The following is a 21,521-nucleotide window of genomic DNA, read 5'->3' as shown; positions in this document are numbered from 1 at the left end:
TAATTATAGGGCAAATCATATAATTAGAACAATTGTTAACAACTTAGGGAGCTCTGCCCTTTGTCAGGTGCATGGCCATGTTGGCTTTTTCCTTCAAGCAAGGGAAGGAACTTATACACAAAACTAACAGGGAAGAAAGGCACAAAAAGGACTCCTTAGGCCTAGGAAGGAAGCATTCCAATAGTTGAAAAAAATCTTCTTACTATAGGGCGGGCTTTCATCAGCCTTTGGGATATTGAATTACATCTGAGAATAGGTTCTTACAGTGCCCGAAATTGGACTAATAGCTTGTGCACACGAATAGTAGGGAGTGAATCATAAAATAGATCCATCGTAGCCAATTACAATTTCTCGATTTACTTTCTTATAGATGATCGTGGAACCGATCGTGTCGGACCACTATGGTGACAGATTCCACCTTTTTTGCATAAGAAAAGAATCATAGAACAAAAGAGAGGAGGTTTGGATTGACCTTGACCCCGATGAAAACCTTTTCCCACGGCAACAACATGGAGAGGGGGCTTAGGGTTAGCAAACCCTAAAAATCCATATGAAGGTGACGGGACGTGACGACGATGACAATCGGGACAAAGCAATGACAACAACGACAAGGAGCAAGAAAGACGGCGACGACGATCACGATTTTTAAGAGTTTAGGGTGAAATTGCAATTTTTTGTTTCATTGCCACGCGAATAAGAAATCCCAACCACATCAGAGTCGCGTACAGTCACGTAAATTTAATCACGTAGGATATCACTTTATATATATATATATATATATATATATATATATATAACTTTTATTTATCAAATAAAATAACAATTTTGAGGAAAAAGTGCAGAGAGTTTAAAGATATTAAGAGTGTTAAATTTGAACTTTAAAAAATATCTTTAAAATACAATAAATGCAAGAAGACACTTGTAATATGATTGCTATTTAGTAATTAAGAGTGTTAAATTTGAACTTTAAAAATATCTTTAAAATACAATAAATGCAAGGAGACACTTGTAATATGATTGCTATTTAGAATTTTTATATGGATACCATTAGAAGAGTCTTAACTGTCGCAAGCTTCAAGGAATGCTGGTTATCCTCATGGCAAATATTTCAGCTTCCTTTCTATTTAGACATGGCAGAACCATCCGAGATGCCCCGGCAGGTTAGCGCTGCAGAATCTTCCTCTGATACTCTTTTGCGACGACAGAGAATCTCTGTAAGCCTTGTGCAAGCAGTCCTTCCATGAATGGCTTAAGTGCCTACATATCCAATAATTTTCATTGTTAGGGAGAGATTAACGAGCAGATTGCAGCTTTTATCCAGGTTTGTTGATACATACTGCTGCCACTGGAATTAAAATTTCAGGAATCTCATACGAAACTGTCAACTGCATCAGAGATGAAGCAAAGTGATGGCTATATTAGGGTGAAAAACAGAGAAAGGAATCAATGAAATGGCGGCTATACTTGAACTCTGCAAGAGGATGGACCTTTGGGAAAAAATCTGACTGCACCTCTGCAAGATTGAGAAGGGAGGAAGTCATCAGTTTAATTGAGTAAAATGTCAGAGTGGTATCATAGTTGCTTGGCAATTTTGTTTTTCTTCAGCGAATTTCATTGGTGAAATATCTGAACTTGCATGAAGCTCCCCTTTGCAGGGGCTTAAAATAACAACACACTAAATATTATTCTACTTCTAGTACCAACAAGTAGGTTTGGCTACATGATTATTATGTTGCGATCAACCAAAGCATATGATCATATTATTAGTAGTTTCTTAGTGTTGTAGAGAATACTAGGAAGGGCCTAAACCCAAATTTTTAGGAAGTTCAACCATTTGGATAGTACAGTTGAATATTAGTACATGCATCAAGTTGTATTTTTTAGTTTAATGATTGCCTACCTATTTGGAAGACCTTCTAAAGATCGCCAGTGTATCTTTTGATTAGGAATAGGCTGCAGCACAAGAAAAAACAGAATTGAACATTTGAACTAATATCAAACTGTTTCAGCAAGTGAAGTTTATGCTTACTTGCAAATTTCGAGCAAGCCAAGAGAATTCAACATCACGACCAAACACTTCATACTTAAGTGACCAACGCGATAGAGAGGGCTTATCCTGTAGAACCTGTATGGTGCCAAGTAATATAAAATACTTTAGCATTATATGAAAATACTACAATTAGTCTCAAAAGCACTCTACATCTTATTGTGTAGCCAAAAACTTCACTTTCCTAGATTCAACTATGCCTCTAAATAAAGATACAGCTTATTGTTTATAAATTGAATCGATTAGGAAGTTGTATTAGCTGATTAAAGTTATATTAAGATACAAGATAATAATAATAATAGCTATATTGGAACAAACATTAAATAGTTCCAGAAGGAAACACACAAGACCAGCAGGGTATCTGAATATCCACTTCAAAGATGCTTCATTCTCGATGCAGGAAATTTCTAATACATAAGCAAAAATACTAAAAAAAAAAAAAACTAAACTATTGACATGTTACTATATTTTTGACAAATATATCCTAAATGCTCTAACTTTCAATCCCACTTCAATCTGAAATCTCAAAATTCACAATAATATTAATCTATTAACAAGAACACAAGAAAGATTGGTCCAGCATAATTAAGCTATTTTATCAACAGGTGCAAATTGAAAGTAGCAAGCTCTATGCAAGCCAATTGCTCAATAGACAGAGCAACTTAAGCCAAATAAACATGAGTTAACCCCAACAAGCATGCAGTATTGCAAGGTATTAGCAAGCACCTTTACAGAAGAAATAAAGGGCATCCATTTTGGAATTGTCTCACGGTCAGAATAGCAGTCATAAGCTACCGAACATGGAACATCAACTTCAATCTCAGAGCTGCATCCATACAAGCATTGAGTTACTTCACATAGCTATGCAATGCCTAAGCCCAAATTGAAGTTCAGTAATAATCAAACAGCTACCAGAAGCGGAAGAAGAAAATCCTAAAAGCTGATGTCTACAACTCTTATTCTCGTGGAGGATATAAGAGTTTGATTAATTTGTGGAAGTTCATGAACTTTGTACGGATCCATGACTTAAAGCCTGACTTAATTCTTTAGCATGCCTGATCAAGGATATGCCAAATTTATTGACGAGAAACAGAAATGTCAAGAGTTTTGAGCTACATCTCAGGGTTTCAAGAGAAACACAGTGTGTTCTAGGCCACAGATCGTCCACCATTACATTGATGAAAAAGGGAAGGGAACAGCTGAACTCAGTATGAAAAGCTTGAATAATTCAAATTACCATGTCAAAACGAGTATGAAAAGCATGTTAACCACAGAACTGAACCAATGAGGACTGAATATTTGGATCAGCACGGTCATTATTGAAAAAATAGCATTCGCTTTCGACGCCTAATTGGCAGATTACACCACTTCGTAAGACGACAAAAGGAGAAATGGGGAAAGAGCCATATACCTGCAGTCTTGCCATTCCATAACAGGCGAGAAAGGTCTGCGCTTGCGGAACGGTTTCCCCCTCGACGGACGCGAGGAAGGGATCCTGAGGGAGAGGGGATTCCGATAAGGCCTGAGTCCAGCGCCACAGAAGGAAGGGAAGGCGTTAAAGGCGGCACCTTTCTGCGATTTCATAGGGTGCGACGGTCCGGGGATTAACCCTAGGAAGACACGACCGGCAGAAACCATTGGAACAGCAGCGAGATCGACCATCTCTCTCTCGCTCTACTCCACGAAGACGATGCTACGTCTCCTCCTAGTCCCTGGGCCGTGCCTCTCCACACAGCACGAGACAATGGATCAGTTTACTGCATGACTTCTCAGTCCTCACCATGGTTACGATACGAGATGTCAAAATTAGGGTTTCGAGAGGTCAAAATTAGGGTTTCGTACGGCAGGAAAGTCAAGCGTAGTTCATTTAAATGCTTCAAATTTTAATTAAGTTTAATTTAATTATACGTTATAAATTCTTACTTATAATAAAATAATTACTTTGACAAAAAAGCAGAGCTAAAATATAGTTCTCTATTCTAATTACCATAATTGTTTAATTAAATGTTAATCATAATTACATTTCATCTTCTCCATTCTAGTTACGTCACATCTCCTTTTATTATTTCAAATTTTATTAAATAATTGGAATTAGAATACAAATTCGTAATAATTGTACAAAGTTAAATTATATTTTAAATTGCTATTTTTTTTGTAACGTAACTTGTGAATTTAAAAACTATTTCATTAAATAAATGATATTTTAGTTATGCCATTTTATATAAATTTATCTAATTAATTATGCTATATTTAATTTTGTTACGGTCAAATTAACTTAAATTTTGGTTAAATTAAACCCTGCAAAAATAAAAAAGTATTATTTAGTTCGAGAGTAATTCTCACGGTCGAAAATACTAATTTAAATATTTTTATGAGTTAAAAGTAACACCGTCGGATCCAAGCTCGATGGAGTCTCTGGGACGACACGTAAGAATTGGAAATTTTTTTTTTTAAACATGTGTTGTATCCGGTCCCATTTACCCGCTGGACCCCACGACCACCACTTAACGATTTCCCGCGTCAAGCGTGAGCAACGCATAAAGATCCTCCTGGTGCCCGAGGCAACTATGCGGACGGCTAGCTACTGTGATTGAGAGCGCCCGTCCACTCGCCTGAACAGATCTAGACCGTTCATTTGCCAACCTGGCTCGTCTCGTCACCTATATAAAGGAGGCAAGCGTTTCGACGCGGAAGATCGGAGTTGGGTTAACAGAGGAAGAAGGTGAAAGAGATGGCGAGGAAGAAGATCCGCGAGTTCGATTCCAAGCGCCTACTCAAGGAGCATCTCAAGCGCCTCACTGGCATTGATCTACAGATCCGCTCGGCTCAGGTTTTCCCCGAACCTCCTATCTCAATAGATCGCTCTTCCGATCTATCCATCTGGATTATTACTAGTTTTGAGGCTTTTCCATGTGTTTCTGATATTTTTTATAGGATTTGTGTCAGTTTATGAGGTCCGGTCTGTGATTTTCTCTGAGCGACTTGTTTTGAGGATAGAAATAACTTTTTCCATGGAATTTCTCGTCAAAATAGATCGTTGGAGCTCGTGGGAAAATTATTGATGTTGTTTTCTTAATATAGGTGACAGAATCGACGGACTTCGATGAGTTGGCCAACCGGGAACCATGGCTTTCGTCGCAGAAATTGGTGGTGAAGCCGGACATGCTGTTCGGGAAGCGTGGGAAGAGTGGTTTGGTGGCTCTCAATTTAGATCTATCTCAGGCAATTCAGTTTGTTAACGAACGCCTAGGAAAGGAGGTGATGATCTATAATGCTTTAAATTTTTTTTTCCTTATTCTTCATAAATCATGATCCGATCATATGAAGAAATCTAATGCTCTCTCGTTGCTTAAAAAGGTTGAGATGGGAGGATGCAAGGCTCCCATCACCACATTTATTATTGAGCCATTTGTACCACATGATCAAGAGTTCTACCTCTCCATTGCCTCTGAGAGATTGGGTTGCGCCATCAGCTTCTCGGAGTGTGGAGGCATTGAAATAGAGGAGAACTGGGACAAGGTTAAGACGGCTTACCTTCCCACGGAGGAGGCCATGACAGATGAGGCATGCGCGCCGTTGGTCGCAACCCTTCCCTTGGAGGTGGACTTCAATTTGGAGTTGTATTTTCACTAGTGCACCAACTCTTCTCTTGAACATCACGTTAAAACTCACTTTCTAACTAATTATACCTGAGCACGCACAGTTATCTTCACATCTTACATATATTTTGTACTTTTGTGGATGCTATAACCAGTTGGCTTGGCTTGTTGTACTCAGATACAAGGAAGAATAGGGGATTTCATAACGGGAGTTTTTGCTGTGTTCCAAGGTATGCAATGGGTTTTACAGCTCTGCATCTTATGTACACCTATATAAATTCTTACATAAGGCTGTTCGATCTTCTTGTGCTTGTCTGAAAATTGCTTAACACATTATTTTTGTAGAGAACGATGTTATACATGCTTACTGAAGTTCATTCTATTTCATAGATACTATGTTGCTCTCTGTTGTATGAGATCTATTTGATTGTATTTACTTATCGATGTGTATTTTAGTAACTCACCCTGTAAATTGTCTTGACTTTTTTGTTCCCATAGTCATCTAATATCTATTTAGAAATCTAATGTCCAGAGACATCTTTCTTAGTGTATTTGCTTATTGATTTTTTTAGCAACTCACAGTAACATATTTTGTTGACCTATTAATTTGTTCCCATAGCCATCCAATATCAAGTCACTATTCTATTATACCTAACTTTGTGTCATTCAAGATCATTAATTAATGATCATTTGCATTTTTGGTTCCCTATATTCTTTGCAGATTTGGACTTCAGTTTTATAGAGATGAACCCATTTACTTTAGTAAATGGTGAACCATACCCACTGGATATGCGAGGAGAATTGGATGATACGGCTGCTTTCAAGAATTTCAAAAAGTGCGTTGTGATTTCTAGGCTAAAACTTACCTTGTGGAAGAGACTGGGTTGCTTTAATTTGATTTTATAATCTGCTGCTAAAATTGAAGGCATTGTGCAGGTGGGGAAACATAGATTTTCCACTTCCTTTTGGTAGAGTCCTAAGCTCCACTGAGACATTCATTCACGAACTTGATGAGAAGGTAAAAAGGCTCAAGCTTGATAGGTTTCCCTTTCTATTTATTAGAACAATATTGGGATTCACAGTAGTCAATCCACTTGGTTATGTTTAAGCTTATATATGAACTATACAAGACCCACGGTACCAAGTCTTGTTTCTTATTTTAAGATTCAAACTCCTTAGCCTGCAGATATGTTTTAAGAGTTATGATCAGGTGACTATGTGTTAGTTCCAACTGCTCTTTAGGCCTATAAAGCCATGTCCATTTGTTAATTGCATTCATACTTGAAAACCATAAGAAGGCTGCCATAATGGCTATTGATGTAACTGCAAAATTATCAATCGTGATCATGCTGCATTAATCACTGCTTTGTATGATTCGCTGTGGGCAACTTTGTTTCCCTCGTCCTTGGATTGTTTTACACACACATGGAATTCACATTGCTTCATGATTGCTAAGATGGCATGTAAAATCGAACTCTGTTCTTGGGTTGATATTAATGATGCTTCTCAGTTGCTTATCCCTCGCAATGCATAGCGAAATGAAGACAAGTGTGAAGGACACTAAGGAAGGAAATGTTCTCATCATCTGCAAGCATCTGATGTTTAATTTTATGACACTGCACCCCATTCAGCTAGTTGAGCACATCTCATCATTAGACTTTGCTACTACAAACTTAAGTTAGTCTAGTGTCTGGAAACCTGATCTGTTTGCCAACATGGCAGGGTCAATTTATATGGACCCACCCTATGATGCATTTTGCACAAGGCCTACTGCAATCAATCTTTAGAGAACAAGAAGATTCTTTTCAACTCATTCTTCTATTCTGTTTCCAGTCATGAAGAGGAGAGGTGAAACACCATTGGGAGGAAAGGGTAGACCACAAAGTTAAACTTCAAAGAGTGACACCAGAGCTTTTAGTTTCTGCCAAACTTTGGACATATGACACTTACAAGTTGACTTATGAGTTGATGATGCTTTGATTTTAATAAACTTATTGCTTCAAAAATTTTATTCAATTGAATTTACAAATGTTATAACATTTAGAGGTAAACTTAAATGCCCTTAATAGAACTACTGTATGTATATCTTGCTTACTCTTTTTTGGATTTTAACTGCCTAACCCTGCTTGAACATTCTTTGGTGGATTTCATTTTAATCATCCAATTGTGTCCATTTTTATATTTAAACATGGCTGTTCTCTCTAATCCTTACCCTAATATCATGTTTTTTCAATTTCCATCTTGCACATTCTTACCTTTTGAAGCCATGTTGTTACAGACTAGTGCCTCCTTGAAGTTCACCGTCTTAAATCCCAAAGGACGCATTTGGACAATGGTGGCTGGTGGTGGTGCCAGTGTCATTTATGCCGATACGGTTAACTCTATCTGCCCTAATCATTTTCTGCGGAACTCATGTGCCCCATTTGCATGATCATTCTGACTTAATTGTCTATTAGGTTGGAGATTTGGGTTATGCATCTGAACTTGGTAACTATGCCGAGTACAGTGGTGCTCCAAATGAAGATGATGTCCTTCAATATGCTCGAGTTGTTCTTGATGTATGAACTCACTATCTATCTTTTTTTCTTCAATCTCTGATCTATTTCTGAAATTCCTCTTGTTTTGCCCCATCAGTGTGCAACTGCAGATCCTGACGGTCAGAAGAGAGCTCTCCTCATTGGAGGTGGTATAGCAAACTTCACTGATGTTGCTGCCACATTCAATGGCATCATCAGGGCCTTGAAGGAGAAGGTTAGTTCACAAAATCATATCAACTATTTTACCATCCCTAACTTAATGACTTATGTGCTTGTTTTATCCGCAGGAATCAAAGCTCAAGGCTGCAAGGATGAACATTTTTGTCCGAAGAGGAGGCCCAAATTACCAGACCGGTCTGGCAAAGATGAGGAAACTGGGCGAGGAGCTTGGGATTCCTCTTGAGGTCAGTCACTAGCGACTTGATTATCAAAAAATTCTATAAACGTTTGATGAAATTGTAACACCAATTATAATTTTAGTATCTCACCCACCACCATTACATAGAAACATAGTATAACCAAACTGCGACACTTGTGCCAATACAACAAAATCAAACAATTAGTGACATCTATTATTGTTGAAGCACAGCAACTATAATTAAATTCTGTCATCTAAAATAATCAAACTATGATACTTCGATGAAACCGTAATGCCTATTATAACTAAATTGTAGCACCTATCTACCATGTTAATATACAACAAATCAAGCTATAGTATTTAACCAAATTGGGACACCCATTATAACTAAACTCTAGCATCTACTAGAATCAAACAACCACATCCTACAATATCAAACTGTGCCATCATATAAACCCAAACTACTCTGAGATTTTGATGCTATGCGTGTCATATGAAAGTCTCCTTCATATAAGTCTTATTTATTTTCATAACGGAATTCTAAGACCTGAAATATATAAGAATCACATTTTGAGGTTTTATGCACAATCTGCAGCAGAGTCTTAAGTGGCTTGAATCTTTGTTACAGGTTTACGGACCCGAAGCAACAATGACTGGAATTTGCAAACAGGCAATAGACTGCATCATGTCTGAAGCATAATTGACCTCAGTGACTCCGTCTACCATTTCTTCTGCTTCTAACATGTCCTGTTAGACCGAGTTCAAGTATCAATCTGTTGCTTCAGGAGTCTGAAAGATGTGGATTAGAATATTTGCAGGTGATCCAATTCTCCAAGTTTTGCCAAGAACTCTGGTGATGGAGATAAATTCTTCATTTTTTACATGAAATAAAAGGTTTGTGTGATGCATGTTCAGAGCAATTGATATTTGGTTATTCCTGGTTTAGTTTCGTTACACTTGGGCATGATCATCTAATTCCGGTGAGATGCTCCCCAACTGAAAATGAATAGTTATCAAAGGGGCAAACCATTTTGGGAGATTGGATCCTGCACATCTAAAGCAAGAAACTAACCATTCCACTGTAAACGTTAGATGACACTCCTGTCATCACAAATGATTGCCTAAACACAATGATTCTAGCAAACAGTCGGAGAAAGAAATTATTCGACCAACCACACTTTCAAATGCAAGAACGGGAAATCAAGTCAATGCAAAACGATCACCGATTGAAAGAGACAAATCGATACACAATTCCATAGCTCTAAGTCAGCTTCCGTTTAATCATTGTATAGAAGAAAACAAACGTCCAATGCATAAGAAGAAATCCAAAAATGGCATACGAATGAGCTAGAGGGCGAAAAAGTTGCTAATATAGACGTTTTGGTACCATCGTCGTCGTCTTTACTTCTCAGACGAGTTTGGACCTCTCTTCTTACCGAATCCAACCACTGCAAAGAACAAGAAGAAGAAGAAGAAGAAGAACGTCAGAGGACACCCTGATCGCAGAGCAAAAAGGCGGAAGGAAGAAAAAAACACTTCCATGGAAGAGGAAGAAGGATATAAGATTACCGGCAGTCACGAAGCGGCGGTTGTACTGCATGCGCTTGTGGGCCCTTCCACGGGGCTTCTTCTTCTTGTCCTGCTTCGCCACCTTCGGCGTCTGGCCTCGGACCTTTCCCGCGCGAGCTAAAGAACCGTGCACCTTACCTGAATCCCATCAAAACAAAATCGATCAATTGGCTCCCATGAGGAGAGGAAAGTAATCGCAACTGGACGGAGAGAGAATGGTCACTGACCCATGACTGCGTTCGGCGAACAGGCGGCGGCGGCGGCGGCGGCAGCGACTCCGACGAACTCTTCCACGCAAGTGATCCAGAACTAGGGTTTCGGAGTAGCGGGCGTATTTATAGGGTAGACGATACGGCCCGGCCCGGCCCGGTCCGGTTTCCAGCGTGACATATTTTAATATATTTATAATGATCAAGAACAAGATAAAATATCTCAATTTATAAAACATAAATCCACTGATTTAGATCGATCCCATGGCGGTTTCTTCGCTAAGATCTCTTTCTATAAATCAGGGCTCAGAATAGCAGCGCAGTGACGCAGAAGACGCGCGTTTACTTGGATGGAGCTGCCGGAGACGGTGACGATCTCCGCGGCGGAGCGCTCTGGTGAAGCTCGGAGCCTGAGCATCCGGCGGTGGCCGGAGACTGAAGGGAAAGCTCTGGAGGTGGAAGCTTGCTGGCGTTGACTACTCCCGAGGAAGAGCTTCAAATCTCGCCGTCCATTGCTCGGGCGGTACGCTTTGGGATCCGCGGCGGGCGCGATGAACGGTCCGGATGCGCGTCCAGCCGTCGCCAGCTCGGCGCGGAGATCCTAATTAATCTTTTGCCGAAAGTAAGGGATTTCATGATTGACAAATAAAAATCTGTCCTTTTTCCCCCTTCCTCGCTGTCACCTCGCCCCTCTTCTCGTAGTCGCCGCTTGGACTGGGGAATCGAGATTGCGGCACGGTCGACGAAGAAGGTGCTCTTGTCGGCGTTCCGATCGGCTTCCTTTTCTGAAATTTGCAGGGTGGAAAGCGGCGGTCGCCTCTTCCTTCGATCAGTTCTTTTCCTAGGTTTGGCTTCGTCGACTCCGTTTAGTTGAGGCCAAGGTTGTCCCATGGGACCGGTGACTTCTTCAACAGAAATATTTGCTTGAGAGCTCAATTTGGTCATCGTCAAGGTTGTAGTACTGTAATCAAATATCCTGTTATGTTTTCTTGGATGCATATGCTTCAAACTGCGTTTTCTGATTTCAGGTTCTTGTAGTGTAGGGATTCACTTGCTGTTGAGCTTCCTATGGCGCCTGCCCTATTTGTCATCGTTGCATTTCCGTGTACAATTGGAGCCATAGCGCTTGCTCTGCTTAACATTTACAAGCACCTCTTGAATTATACAGAGCCTATTTACCAACGGTACATAGTGCGAATCATCTTCATGGTGCCGGTATGTTGTTTGATAAATTGTTTCCTTTCACACTCACACTCACACTCACACTCTGCTGCATTGTATCTGTCATGAATATTACCATATAGCACACAGATCTGCAACCATTGTCAACAATTATGAAATATGTTGGTTCTTATTTCTTTATGTGCTATTCATCTATTCATTCTAAAATCGATAGGATGAGGCCTAAGCCAATCATCTGGGAATGTTAATTTAAACTTTTTGGCACTGGTATTAGTTAATATTATATTGATTCCCCTATAGGAAGTGCTGTCTTTGATCCCTGGAATTGTTTTTTATTTTATTTTTTTTTGCTATCATAAAGAATTATTTGGTCCATAAATGCTTGATTTCTAATGTTTTCAATTTAGAATCATTGATCTCTCCTACCTTTCTACTTTCCTATAGAGAAGCAAGTTGTTATTATTCATGTTCTCGTTTGTCTTTTTGAACCATGAATTTGATTGTCACAATGGTCGTATGTATAAGCCTGGTATAGAAAGGCATATCAGTATATGATTGTACCTTCTTCTTTGGAAAGAAACCATTGCGGAGGCCAGGATAGAGTGGTAGGCTGGTAGGGATAACTAGAATTGAAGGCGGCAATGATAGTAATATTTATCCCTTTTAACTTTATTGATTTAGAAAGCTCTTTGTGGCTATATGGGGATATGCTAAACTTCATTGCATGACATATGTAAACATTGTCGTTCAGTGGTTTGTTGCAAACAATTTGGAATAAGTTTTCATATAATCATTTGTATTATGGAAAAGAATGTCAGCTTTAATGGACGACAAGCTTATATACACGTGCATGTGAATGCATGTCCCATTAAGTCACTTTGCCATGATTTAGATTCTACTTAGTAAAAATAATGTAACATATAACTGGATGATAGGTTTGGGGATCACAATCCAATTTAGATCCTACTTGGGATTTGTATCTTGAGGTGAATTTAGATTTTATAATCCTAAGGCCATGATCCAATTTTGGTAATCACAGACTTACAGAAGATAAAATAAGAGAAAATATGTTGTAGGTGGGTAGTGGAATACTTAAGAAAATGCTACTACATAATTACTGATATATATTTGCAAATAGAGTTTAAAGGAGCAACTAGACCCATGTACTTGACTCCAAATAATTAGCACTAATATGACTTGATATGTTCATCTATTTAAAAGCACACATCTTCTATTTGCCAAATAACTACAGATCTACTAGAGACTTCTTTAATTGTAAGTTACATGAAGATGTCTTCCAAGGTCATTTCAGTAGAAGAATATTATAGCATGACTGCACGAATATGACAAAATGTAAAAGTTCATATCCATGTGATACTGTAAGACAGCCTAGATAACAATTAAAATATGGGCCTCGACACCATATATATTCCATGTGATCACTGGAAAACTGACTTTATCTTTTTTTACTAATAAAAGTTAGCACAAAAAATATTTTCCATTATGATTTATTTCAAAAACTCTATGTTTTTTAGGTCTATGTAAAAAATTTATAATAGGGCAATTAAAGATAACATATTATTTTTATAAAGAAGTAATATGGTCCATAAAGAGCTACAATTTATTAATATTAAAATTAAAAGATGTTATGTTTGGATGCCAATTAGATTCAATCCAAACATACCCAGACTAATCCAATAATTTTGATTAAGTTTCAATCTTGTTTGAATGTCAATTCAGTTTGTTTGAATGGACAACCCTACAGTTAATCTTTAATCAGTTCCCTCATAGTAAGTACATTTGGTTCAATACAAGTTTGTATTTTTATGCATTGGTGCAATGATAGTTAAGGATTGCAGAATATATGGAAAAGAGAAAAACAATTTTGTTCACAGAGTGCAATTGTGAAGAATCACAAAATGGCAAGTTTAGATATCCCATGGTCATATAAAAAGAGACATGAGTTTTTATACGGTAGTTCAAAACTAGAAGAGATCAGATCTTGGACAGGCTAATGTAGAATTTGGTTCCAAAAGCTTTCTAATCTAATTAGTATAGAAAATGATTGAGCCACCAATGATTATAAGGAATCTAGATAATAAGTTAATAAATACAATGACATTGGTATATGCTAGAAACTTATTTGTTAATTTTGTTTTATTATTCAATAACTGTTTAACATAAACTATTTTTAAGAAGCTTTTATTTACAGTTTTAAAGATATTTAATTTCAAATTTATTATGAAATTGCATATGCACCCATGTAACTTATTGATCCATATCTCATACCACTTGCATCCACATTTCTATTTTTTCCCCCTTTAGTAGTAGTATAGTTTGGTGGCTTTTTGTATTTTATGAAATTCATAAACATGAGGTGTCTAAGTTCATAGTTGCGAAGACCAACGGCTAAACAGTAGGATGGGACGCTCTTTTGATAAAAAAAAATTAAAGTGGGGTGACCCTTTGATGATATATATATATATATATATATATATTTATTTATTTATTTAAGGGAATTGTTGTTTGGGTAGGTCATCCATAAGAAAAGGGAAATTTCATATGATGCGACAACTTGAAAGCACTTAACAACTGTATATTTTAAATTATGATATGTGGAATGAAACAAAAACATGTATGATGGGTCTATGTTTAATAAGAGTCATTGTTATCTTTCATAATTAATATATAAAGCAATGGAGAACCAATGTGTTTAACTAAGTTGGTAAAAAAAAATGTTCTTGAGAAACAACATAAAGAAAAAATGATTTAATGGATTTAACATTTTGCGACATTGACATATATTTCTTTATCATTTATTATACCAAATGTTTTGTTCCTTAACTAACATGCTCAATCTTACTTTGGCAGATCTATGCTCTGATGTCCTTCCTGTCTCTGGTCCTTCGTGATAATTCCATATACTTTAACTCTATTCGAGAAGGGTAAGTAAATAGGTTTCTTATCACTGTCTCTAAAATAAATAGAAATTAAATGAATCGACATTACATTATAGTACAGTGATAGTATTTCTTTGAGATGATATCTTCAGATACGGAACCGTTTTCTGGAATTGCATTACTAGCAATATTGAGTTTGTAAAGTTTTGTGTTAACTATAATCAAATGTTTCAGATATGAAGCTTGGGTCATATATAACTTCCTGTCGCTTTGCTTGGCGTGGGTGGGAGGCCCAGGTGCAGTGGTTTCGAGTTTGAGTGGTCAAACTCTAAAACCATCATGCTGCCTTATGACATGCTGTTTCCCTGCTATTCCTCTTGATGGGTCTGTACTCTCTCTACGCCATATATGCAATGCTCATTTTAGTGAATTGATCATTTGTCTTAAAAATACTATACTGAAATTCTCTTTTTCAGACACATTAAAAATTACTCGAGCACTTTGACCTTGAAAATTCAATCTGCTCATTTCCTTGGTTCTTCATCCTCAAACAAACTTTGTTCTTCGACAGGCGTTTTATAAGAAGATGCAAGCAAGGTTGTTTGCAGTTCGTCATTTTGAAGCCAATTTTAGTTGTAATTACATTCATCCTCTATGCAAAAGGAAAATATGAAGATGGAAACTTCAGTGTGGATCAGGCTTATCTTTACATCACAGTAATCTACACTGTATCATATTCTATTGCATTGTACGTGCTGGTTTTGTTCTATGTTGCATGTAGAGACCTGCTGCATCCTTTCAATCCAGTTCCAAAGTTTATCATAATCAAGTCTGTTGTTTTCCTCACTTACTGGCAGGTAAGTTGTATCGTTTTCTGGTACTGATCTACTACATACGAACTTATTGACGTAACTTTTTATACAGGGTGTCTTGGTTTTTCTGGCGGCCAAGTCTGAGTTCATAAAAAGTCCTGAAGAAGCTGCAGATCTTCAAAACTTTGTGTTATGCGTTGAGATGCTTGTAGCAGCTGCAGGCCACTTGTACGCATTTCCTTACAAAGAATATGCCGGTGCCAACATTGGCGGTTCCAGCGGTTTCAAGGGGAATCTCTTTCACGCCCTCAAGTTCAACGACTTCTATCACGACACAGTTCACCAGGTAACATCTCATGAAAACTTACAATTTGGTAGACTTAGTCTCAGTTTCATTTATCGCATGCACTGCTGTATGACATTTTGATCAATTTTCTTTACATAGTTTGCTCCTACATATCATGAGTATGTCCTCTATAATAACATGGAGAGTGACGAGGGAGCAAAGAAGTACCGGTCACGAACTTTTGTGCCAACAGGGCAAGAGATGGATAATGTGAGAAAGAACAAGCACCTATACCCAGAGAAGTTAGAGGATATCGAGTTGTCTAGTGTCTCCACATCCAATTCAGCTAGCCCAGACATATCAAGCACATTACAAGACCAAGTCAATTTGCAAGCAATCAAATCCTCTTCGCTCCAAGAAAGTGCTGCTGCTTCTGCTTCTGCTTCAGTGCAACCCTATGATCTTTCAGTACTAGTCGATACCGACTTGTCGGATTACCCTGCCAAGGTTCCTGCAGCTGATAACCCAAACCATCAGTGATCTTCAGTGACATGTAGAACATCTAAAAAGGCTGAAACTTATCGATCAAATTGAAAGCCTTGAGCACACTCATCGACGACTGAACACACACACACACACACGATGAGTTTGCAAAGCTTGAACATTCATACTTTGATTGCCCAAGTTATTGCACACCCGCAAAGATGCATAGGATCATTACTTGTAAATCAACCTTAGTTAGGGTTGTGAATGCCCAGACTTACTACATCTTCCATATGTTTTTGTGTGTTTAGAAAATCCATTATTCTTTATCCACTGCAAGTTCTTCCCAGGTTCCAATAGAATTTTGTTTTGATGGAAATTAGATGATTGATGAAGTCAGCCACATTTGGTCGGTATATTCTATAGATTTGATGAATATTAATATGATTTCTCTGCACTTTATGATTTTTGTTAAAAAAAAATTAGCATAAAAGTATATTATTTTCTTGACATTTATACATCATTGCACCTCACTATTTAAGTGTTTACAATTAATTTTGACATCAAAATAATGATAAATTGTTTGTGTTCCTATTTTTGAGACATCAAGTTTATCAATTTTAAGCTAAGTGTATATATCATGGCATTAGTATTAATTTGAAGAAAAAAAATATTAACAATGACCATTTGAAATATTTTAAATGTATAACAATATTAGTTTGATTTTTTAATATCCAATTGATCACCCATTAAAATTAGATTTGAAATTTAAATTTAAATCTCAATCTCATGATAGATTTGAAAGACAACCCACTTACTCCTTAATTAAATTGCACAAACTTTGTAGAACCTCGAAAAGACACTCAAAATACATGCAAAAGAACAAGAAGACAAGTGTGACTCCACACATTTTTTAATCCCTAAACATTTTCTCCACAATGCATGCATTCCTCAATAATCAATAATAAATACTCGCCAGCCAAATTGCCAAACATGACAGCTTCATCCCACCAAAAAAAACACATACACAACAAAACTAATCACATTTTTCAAATCTCCATTAAATTTAAAAAGAAAGAAAGAAAAAGAACATGAAACTATAATTATAACATGCTTAACATTGAATCTTTTGTTTTGTTGGAGCTGAATGGTGCTCACGCAGCCCAATCAAGATCAGACTTGGCTTTATTATTTATTTATTCATTCATTCATTTTGTTTATTGAGATTCTCTTCAATCTTGTTCGAGAGAGAGAGAGAGAGCGTGACGGTGTTTATGGATGGATGGATGGATTATAGCTATAGATGGTAGCATAGGCTGTAAAGGGTGGAGAGAACCAAAGAGGAAGGTGAATTCATTGCAGATTTCTATGAGAATTTATGGCTTTTGCTTTTCTTCAAGGCAGTAATTAAAGGTGTGTGTGATACTACTCCCTTAAATCTCTCCAGTTAGAGTCTCTTCTTCTTCCTCACCGCCATGGAGATTGGCAACCTGCAAAGAAGATACCTCGACTTCACTTCGACTCTCTTCCATGAGGTATTTATCACACACACCATTTTTCTTCTCTCTTTTCTCTTTTTCCTCCCTTCTTCTTCTTCTTCGTTTTGATGCTTTGATTATTTGATGTGAACAAAAAAAAGGGATTTTTGGACAACCAGTTCACCCAGCTGCAGCAGCTGCAGGACGAGAGCAACCCTGAGTTTGTTCTTGAGGTGGTCACTCTTTTCTTTGAGGATTCTGAGAAGCTCCTCAATGAGCTAAGCAGGACGCTGTGAGTCATCTCTCTCTGCCCTGAAAACCCTAGCGAGTCCTGTTCCATTGTTCATCATATCTATCCTTAGCTTGTTCTCTTGCTCTTCAGAGACCAGCAGGCTGTGGACTTCAAGAAAGTGGATGCCCATGTTCACCAGTTGAAAGGCAGCAGTGCCAGGTTTTAATTAACATTTGAAAACAATTATATTATATTTCTTACGACTGCTCAGAATCAATCTCCTTCACATACATACATACATACACCTTGGATTTCACCTTGTAGCATTGGAACTCAAAGGGTTAAAAATGTCTGTGTGGCCTTTCGCAGCTTCTGTGAGGAAATGAATCAGGAAGGGTCAGTAGTGCCATGCATGCTGTCTCAATTTTGATTCATCTACTTCTCATTGATACTTTGCATCTTCATTCACTCTATTGCAGCTGCCTCAGGTGCCTACAGCAAGTCAAGAATGAGTACTTCCTGGTGAAGAACAAGCTGGAAACTCTCTTCGCGGTAGGATCGATCGATCGATGAACTCTTTGTCTGCTCTATATCACATGGAACTAACTTAATACATTTTGATCTTGAATTGCAGCTGGAGCAGCAGATTGTGGCTGCTGGTGGATCAGTCCCCATGATGTGGTAGCAGTAGTATCTTCTAGCTAGTAGAAGAAGAACAATGGCAATAGAAGATGATGTGTTCTTGCCAAATTGCATGCTCAAGTTTTTTTTTTGTTTATGCCAAAGATTGAAACTTAATTGTGAGATTGTTAACTTTGGAACTATATGGTGCACTTATTGAACGTCGATTTTTCAATGTTTTGCATATTCATTTAATGGTGGTCTTGCACAAAAGCATCAAAGGAAAGGAGATTGCTTAATTGTGTATGATGTTGGATTCTTTGCTTGTTTAACTAGATTTTTGTATCTTGAGATCGATCGGAGATAACTAAGGAAATTATGTTTTCTCTTGTTTAACTAGTTTCCAATATTGAAACATTTATTATCATATTCATGATTTTATTTATTTTTTTAATGAAATTAAAACAAAAAATGGCCAAGACCAGTGTCAACCTCTCAATCATCTTGCGCTTATTCATCAGGCATGAGATTTGCGGGCCGGGCTCTCGCATTGGCCCGTTTACTGCTTCATCGGCCTTCCGGCGTTGGGCCAAAAAACTCAATAACGGGCCCAAAAGTATTAATGGGCTCGACCCGCACGTGCGCCCGCCAACGAGTTTTTTTTTTTTTTTTTTTTTTGCGGTCAGTTCCGATGAAAGCGGCTACATATATATATATATATATATATATATATATATATGTCGAGGAGAGGAGTCGTCCGATTATTCCACCACCAAAGCGAAAGGATCAGTCTCCCGTCGTCTTCCTTCCTTCGCCGGCGCCGCCAACCGAGTTCTCCATGGCGATCTCCTCGTCCAAAACGCTGGACCACTGGCGGGAGGTCTTCCGGACTGCCGGCGAATCGGACGTCTTCCGCGTCATCCGACAAGGCATCCGCGTCGCTGCCTCCAATCACCCTGACGAGTTCAGGATCAGGAAGGATAAGATTGTACAGATGCTCTTCGCCGCGCTTCCCCGCGTCGAGAAGGCCGACGAGGGCCATCGCGACGCCGTCAAAGCGATGGAGGAGGAGGAAGGAGGAGGAGAAGTCTGGCCGTGGCGACCCCGTCGAGAGCGTTGGAGCTTTATTGGCTGCACAGACGACTCCTCCCTTCGCAGAAGAGGAACCACCGCGAGCCTCTGTTCCTGTTGCCGTCGTAGAAGAAAAAGCAGAGACGAAGAGGCAAGAAACCTGGAAAATAGTGTCAGCCTCAGCAAATGGCATCAAGATCCGCCTTAGAAGAGTAGTCGACGACGATCAAACGAAGCCATCGAAACCACAGACATCATTCACAGAGCATCGAGTACCTGATGAGCCTCGCAATGATCAAGAAGCTGGGTCGCATCATCCTGAACCTCGCAATGATCATCAGCCGGAAGGGTCGCTTCGATCTAATCTGGAAGCGGCAAAGCGCAGACTCAGCAAAGACTGGTCATACCGACCATATGAGCCGAGTTCGAAGAAGTTCTGCAGAAGGCCTCTCCAAGTTCAGGATCTCCGGAGCTCGGTTGCGATAATTAAATTAATTTTGTGCTGTGCTTCAGGAGCTAGAGCTTCCAGCTGCATGCTTGCTCACTTCAGCAGCTGTAGAAGGCATGCACAGTCTTGATGAAATATATACACAAAACCCATCCGATCGACAATTGCAGCAAATTAATTAGCTATTTAGTTAATTAATGTTTCTTGATTTGTTTTGTTTAGAACATCGATTGATGTTTCTCTCTCTGGATTTGTCTGATGCAACGGGGAAGACTCGTTATAATTGAGGGACACACTTAATTTGTAAAATATTCTTTTTACGTCCTTCAATTTTAAACTAAAAAAGATATTTTTTTTTTTTAAAAAAATTTAACGAATCAAACTGGATTAAACCCAATCAAAATAAGAAAATAAAAAAAATTATTTCATCTATAAATTTTCTATAAAAATCATTGCTGATCTTAAAAAGTTTAATTTTTTTTTTAAAAAATTACATCATTAAGTTCAGGATAATCTCTTAAATTTATGTATATCTATTTTAAAAAGTTTAAAACTTTAATAAAAAATTTTAAAATACAAGATAAAATTAATTTTAAAATATAAATTAAAGGAGCGTTAATTATTAAAAAATAATTTTTTATTATTTTAAAAATATTTTTTAATAATTAATTATAAAAAATGAAACAAAACTAAAAAGAAAAATCAAATTTTAAGAATTTAAAAAATAAAAAAAATTGATATTGCTTTGGTGGAAACATCATCATTTTGGTGCCATTTTTATTAAAGAATCATCACTTGATTTTGTTAAAATTATCATAGCATGGTTATTTCGTTAAAACATTTTCTTATATTAATGTTGATTTTATTAAAACATCATCATATTAATATTGATTTTCTTCTAAACATCATCAATTTCCTCAAAGCATCATTACTTTAGTATTGATTTCTTTAAAATATTATCACTATGATACTAGCTAATTTGCTAAAGCATCATCATCTTAATATTTTCATCAAAACATTACCACTTTAATTTGATGATTCAAAAATAAAAATAATCAAGAGATTTGATTTAATAGATTCTTTTTGCTCTTCTAAATTTCATTGTGTTCTGGTCTATCGGTTTATTTAGAGGAAATTGTTTAGAGAAAGAGGTTTAGATGCTGCTTAGGGTTAATGTGTTGCCTCGGAATAAACTTTGATGTGGAGCTTAAAATCAAGTGTTTCTGCTTGTGGATTGTAATGGGATCGTATTAGTTACATTTGCGGTTATTAAAAATATATTTTCGATGAAGCAATATCGTATCATGGTAGGTGAGGCAATTGCGATTATAATTGCTTCCATGAACATAACCCACCAGTTGGTACTCGAGTGATAGATTATCACAAGAGAGCAAGAATCAAATGTCATCCGGAATGAGCATCGATCTTCCATTTTTGCTACAAGATAGGTGAGGCAATTGAGTTGGTTTAGTGAGGCAGCACTGATCATGCAACAATAATAAAAACCTTAATTGCATTGAATGAAATTGTATATATCTCACACACCTGCAGACAAATCCAGAAACAGAAACATAAGTGTACGCTTTTCTAAAGAAAATAAAAGGAAACAAATCAAGAAACATGAAATTAATTCACACTCACGCATTAGTCGTACTGTTCCTCCTCTCAAAAGAAACATCCCAAACAAAA

The 21,521-nt window shown here is 37.5% G+C and overlaps 5 protein-coding genes across 8 annotated transcripts; 3 read left to right on the top strand and 2 right to left on the bottom strand.

The window, feature by feature from the left end:
- Window positions 1-942: 942 nt before the first annotated feature.
- On the bottom strand, window positions 943-3,839 carry LOC141840887 (uncharacterized). The gene is made up of 7 exons (XM_074728977.1): window positions 3,459-3,839; window positions 2,774-2,873; window positions 2,030-2,125; window positions 1,901-1,953; window positions 1,465-1,513; window positions 1,338-1,385; window positions 943-1,257 (listed from the first exon to the last, which is right to left on the bottom strand). Exons 1-7 carry the CDS (start codon window positions 3,707-3,709, stop codon window positions 1,162-1,164), a joined length of 693 nt encoding a protein of 230 aa, XP_074585078.1. The 5' UTR covers window positions 3,710-3,839; the 3' UTR covers window positions 943-1,161.
- A 939-nt stretch (window positions 3,840-4,778) lies between these two features.
- Window positions 4,779-9,250, top strand: LOC141840529 (ATP-citrate synthase alpha chain protein 3-like). 2 transcript variants are annotated; one of them, XM_074728544.1, is made up of 11 exons: window positions 4,779-4,877; window positions 5,129-5,305; window positions 5,405-5,647; window positions 5,825-5,876; window positions 6,368-6,482; window positions 6,583-6,664; window positions 7,925-8,020; window positions 8,103-8,204; window positions 8,281-8,397; window positions 8,471-8,587; window positions 9,170-9,250. In XM_074728544.1, the coding sequence occupies exons 1-11, from the start codon at window positions 4,779-4,781 to the stop codon at window positions 9,239-9,241; spliced, it is 1,272 nt and encodes a 423-aa protein (XP_074584645.1). In that variant the 3' UTR covers window positions 9,242-9,250. The 2 variants fall into 2 exon arrangements, with proteins under 2 accessions (XP_074584645.1, XP_074584644.1); XM_074728543.1 differs by having other exon boundaries at window positions 4,779-4,988.
- A 491-nt stretch (window positions 9,251-9,741) lies between these two features.
- LOC141841871 (small ribosomal subunit protein eS30z/eS30y/eS30x) lies at window positions 9,742-10,464 on the bottom strand. Its single transcript, XM_074730068.1, has 3 exons — window positions 10,338-10,464; window positions 10,111-10,248; window positions 9,742-9,989 (listed from the first exon to the last, which is right to left on the bottom strand). Exons 1-3 carry the CDS (start codon window positions 10,339-10,341, stop codon window positions 9,943-9,945), a joined length of 189 nt encoding a protein of 62 aa, XP_074586169.1. The 5' UTR covers window positions 10,342-10,464; the 3' UTR covers window positions 9,742-9,942.
- A 114-nt stretch (window positions 10,465-10,578) lies between these two features.
- LOC141841988 (uncharacterized) lies at window positions 10,579-16,315 on the top strand. 3 transcript variants are annotated; one of them, XM_074730201.1, is made up of 8 exons: window positions 10,579-10,941; window positions 11,118-11,271; window positions 11,348-11,534; window positions 14,373-14,446; window positions 14,636-14,785; window positions 14,973-15,258; window positions 15,326-15,559; window positions 15,659-16,315. In XM_074730201.1, the coding sequence occupies exons 3-8, from the start codon at window positions 11,388-11,390 to the stop codon at window positions 16,037-16,039; spliced, it is 1,272 nt and encodes a 423-aa protein (XP_074586302.1). In that variant the 5' UTR covers window positions 10,579-10,941; window positions 11,118-11,271; window positions 11,348-11,387; the 3' UTR covers window positions 16,040-16,315. The 3 variants fall into 3 exon arrangements, with proteins under 3 accessions (XP_074586302.1, XP_074586301.1, XP_074586303.1); XM_074730200.1 differs by having other exon boundaries at window positions 11,022-11,271; XM_074730202.1 differs by lacking the exon at window positions 10,579-10,941 and having other exon boundaries at window positions 10,969-11,271; window positions 11,363-11,534.
- Window positions 16,316-17,454: 1,139 nt separating this feature from the next.
- On the top strand, window positions 17,455-18,377 carry LOC141841648 (histidine-containing phosphotransfer protein 1-like). The gene is made up of 6 exons (XM_074729831.1): window positions 17,455-17,517; window positions 17,622-17,752; window positions 17,843-17,911; window positions 18,017-18,088; window positions 18,172-18,244; window positions 18,327-18,377. Exons 1-6 carry the CDS (start codon window positions 17,458-17,460, stop codon window positions 18,375-18,377), a joined length of 456 nt encoding a protein of 151 aa, XP_074585932.1. The 5' UTR covers window positions 17,455-17,457.
- Window positions 18,378-21,521: the final 3,144 nt, after the last annotated feature.

This window comes from Curcuma longa, chromosome 11, assembly GCF_044706935.1.
Source record: "Curcuma longa cultivar G26 ecotype Majalengka, Jawa Barat chromosome 11, ITB_CL_G26_1.1, whole genome shotgun sequence".
Taxonomy (NCBI): domain Eukaryota; kingdom Viridiplantae; phylum Streptophyta; class Magnoliopsida; order Zingiberales; family Zingiberaceae; genus Curcuma; species Curcuma longa.
The sequence above is the reverse complement of the archived record's forward strand: the minus strand, read 5'-3'. Positions and strand labels throughout refer to the sequence as shown.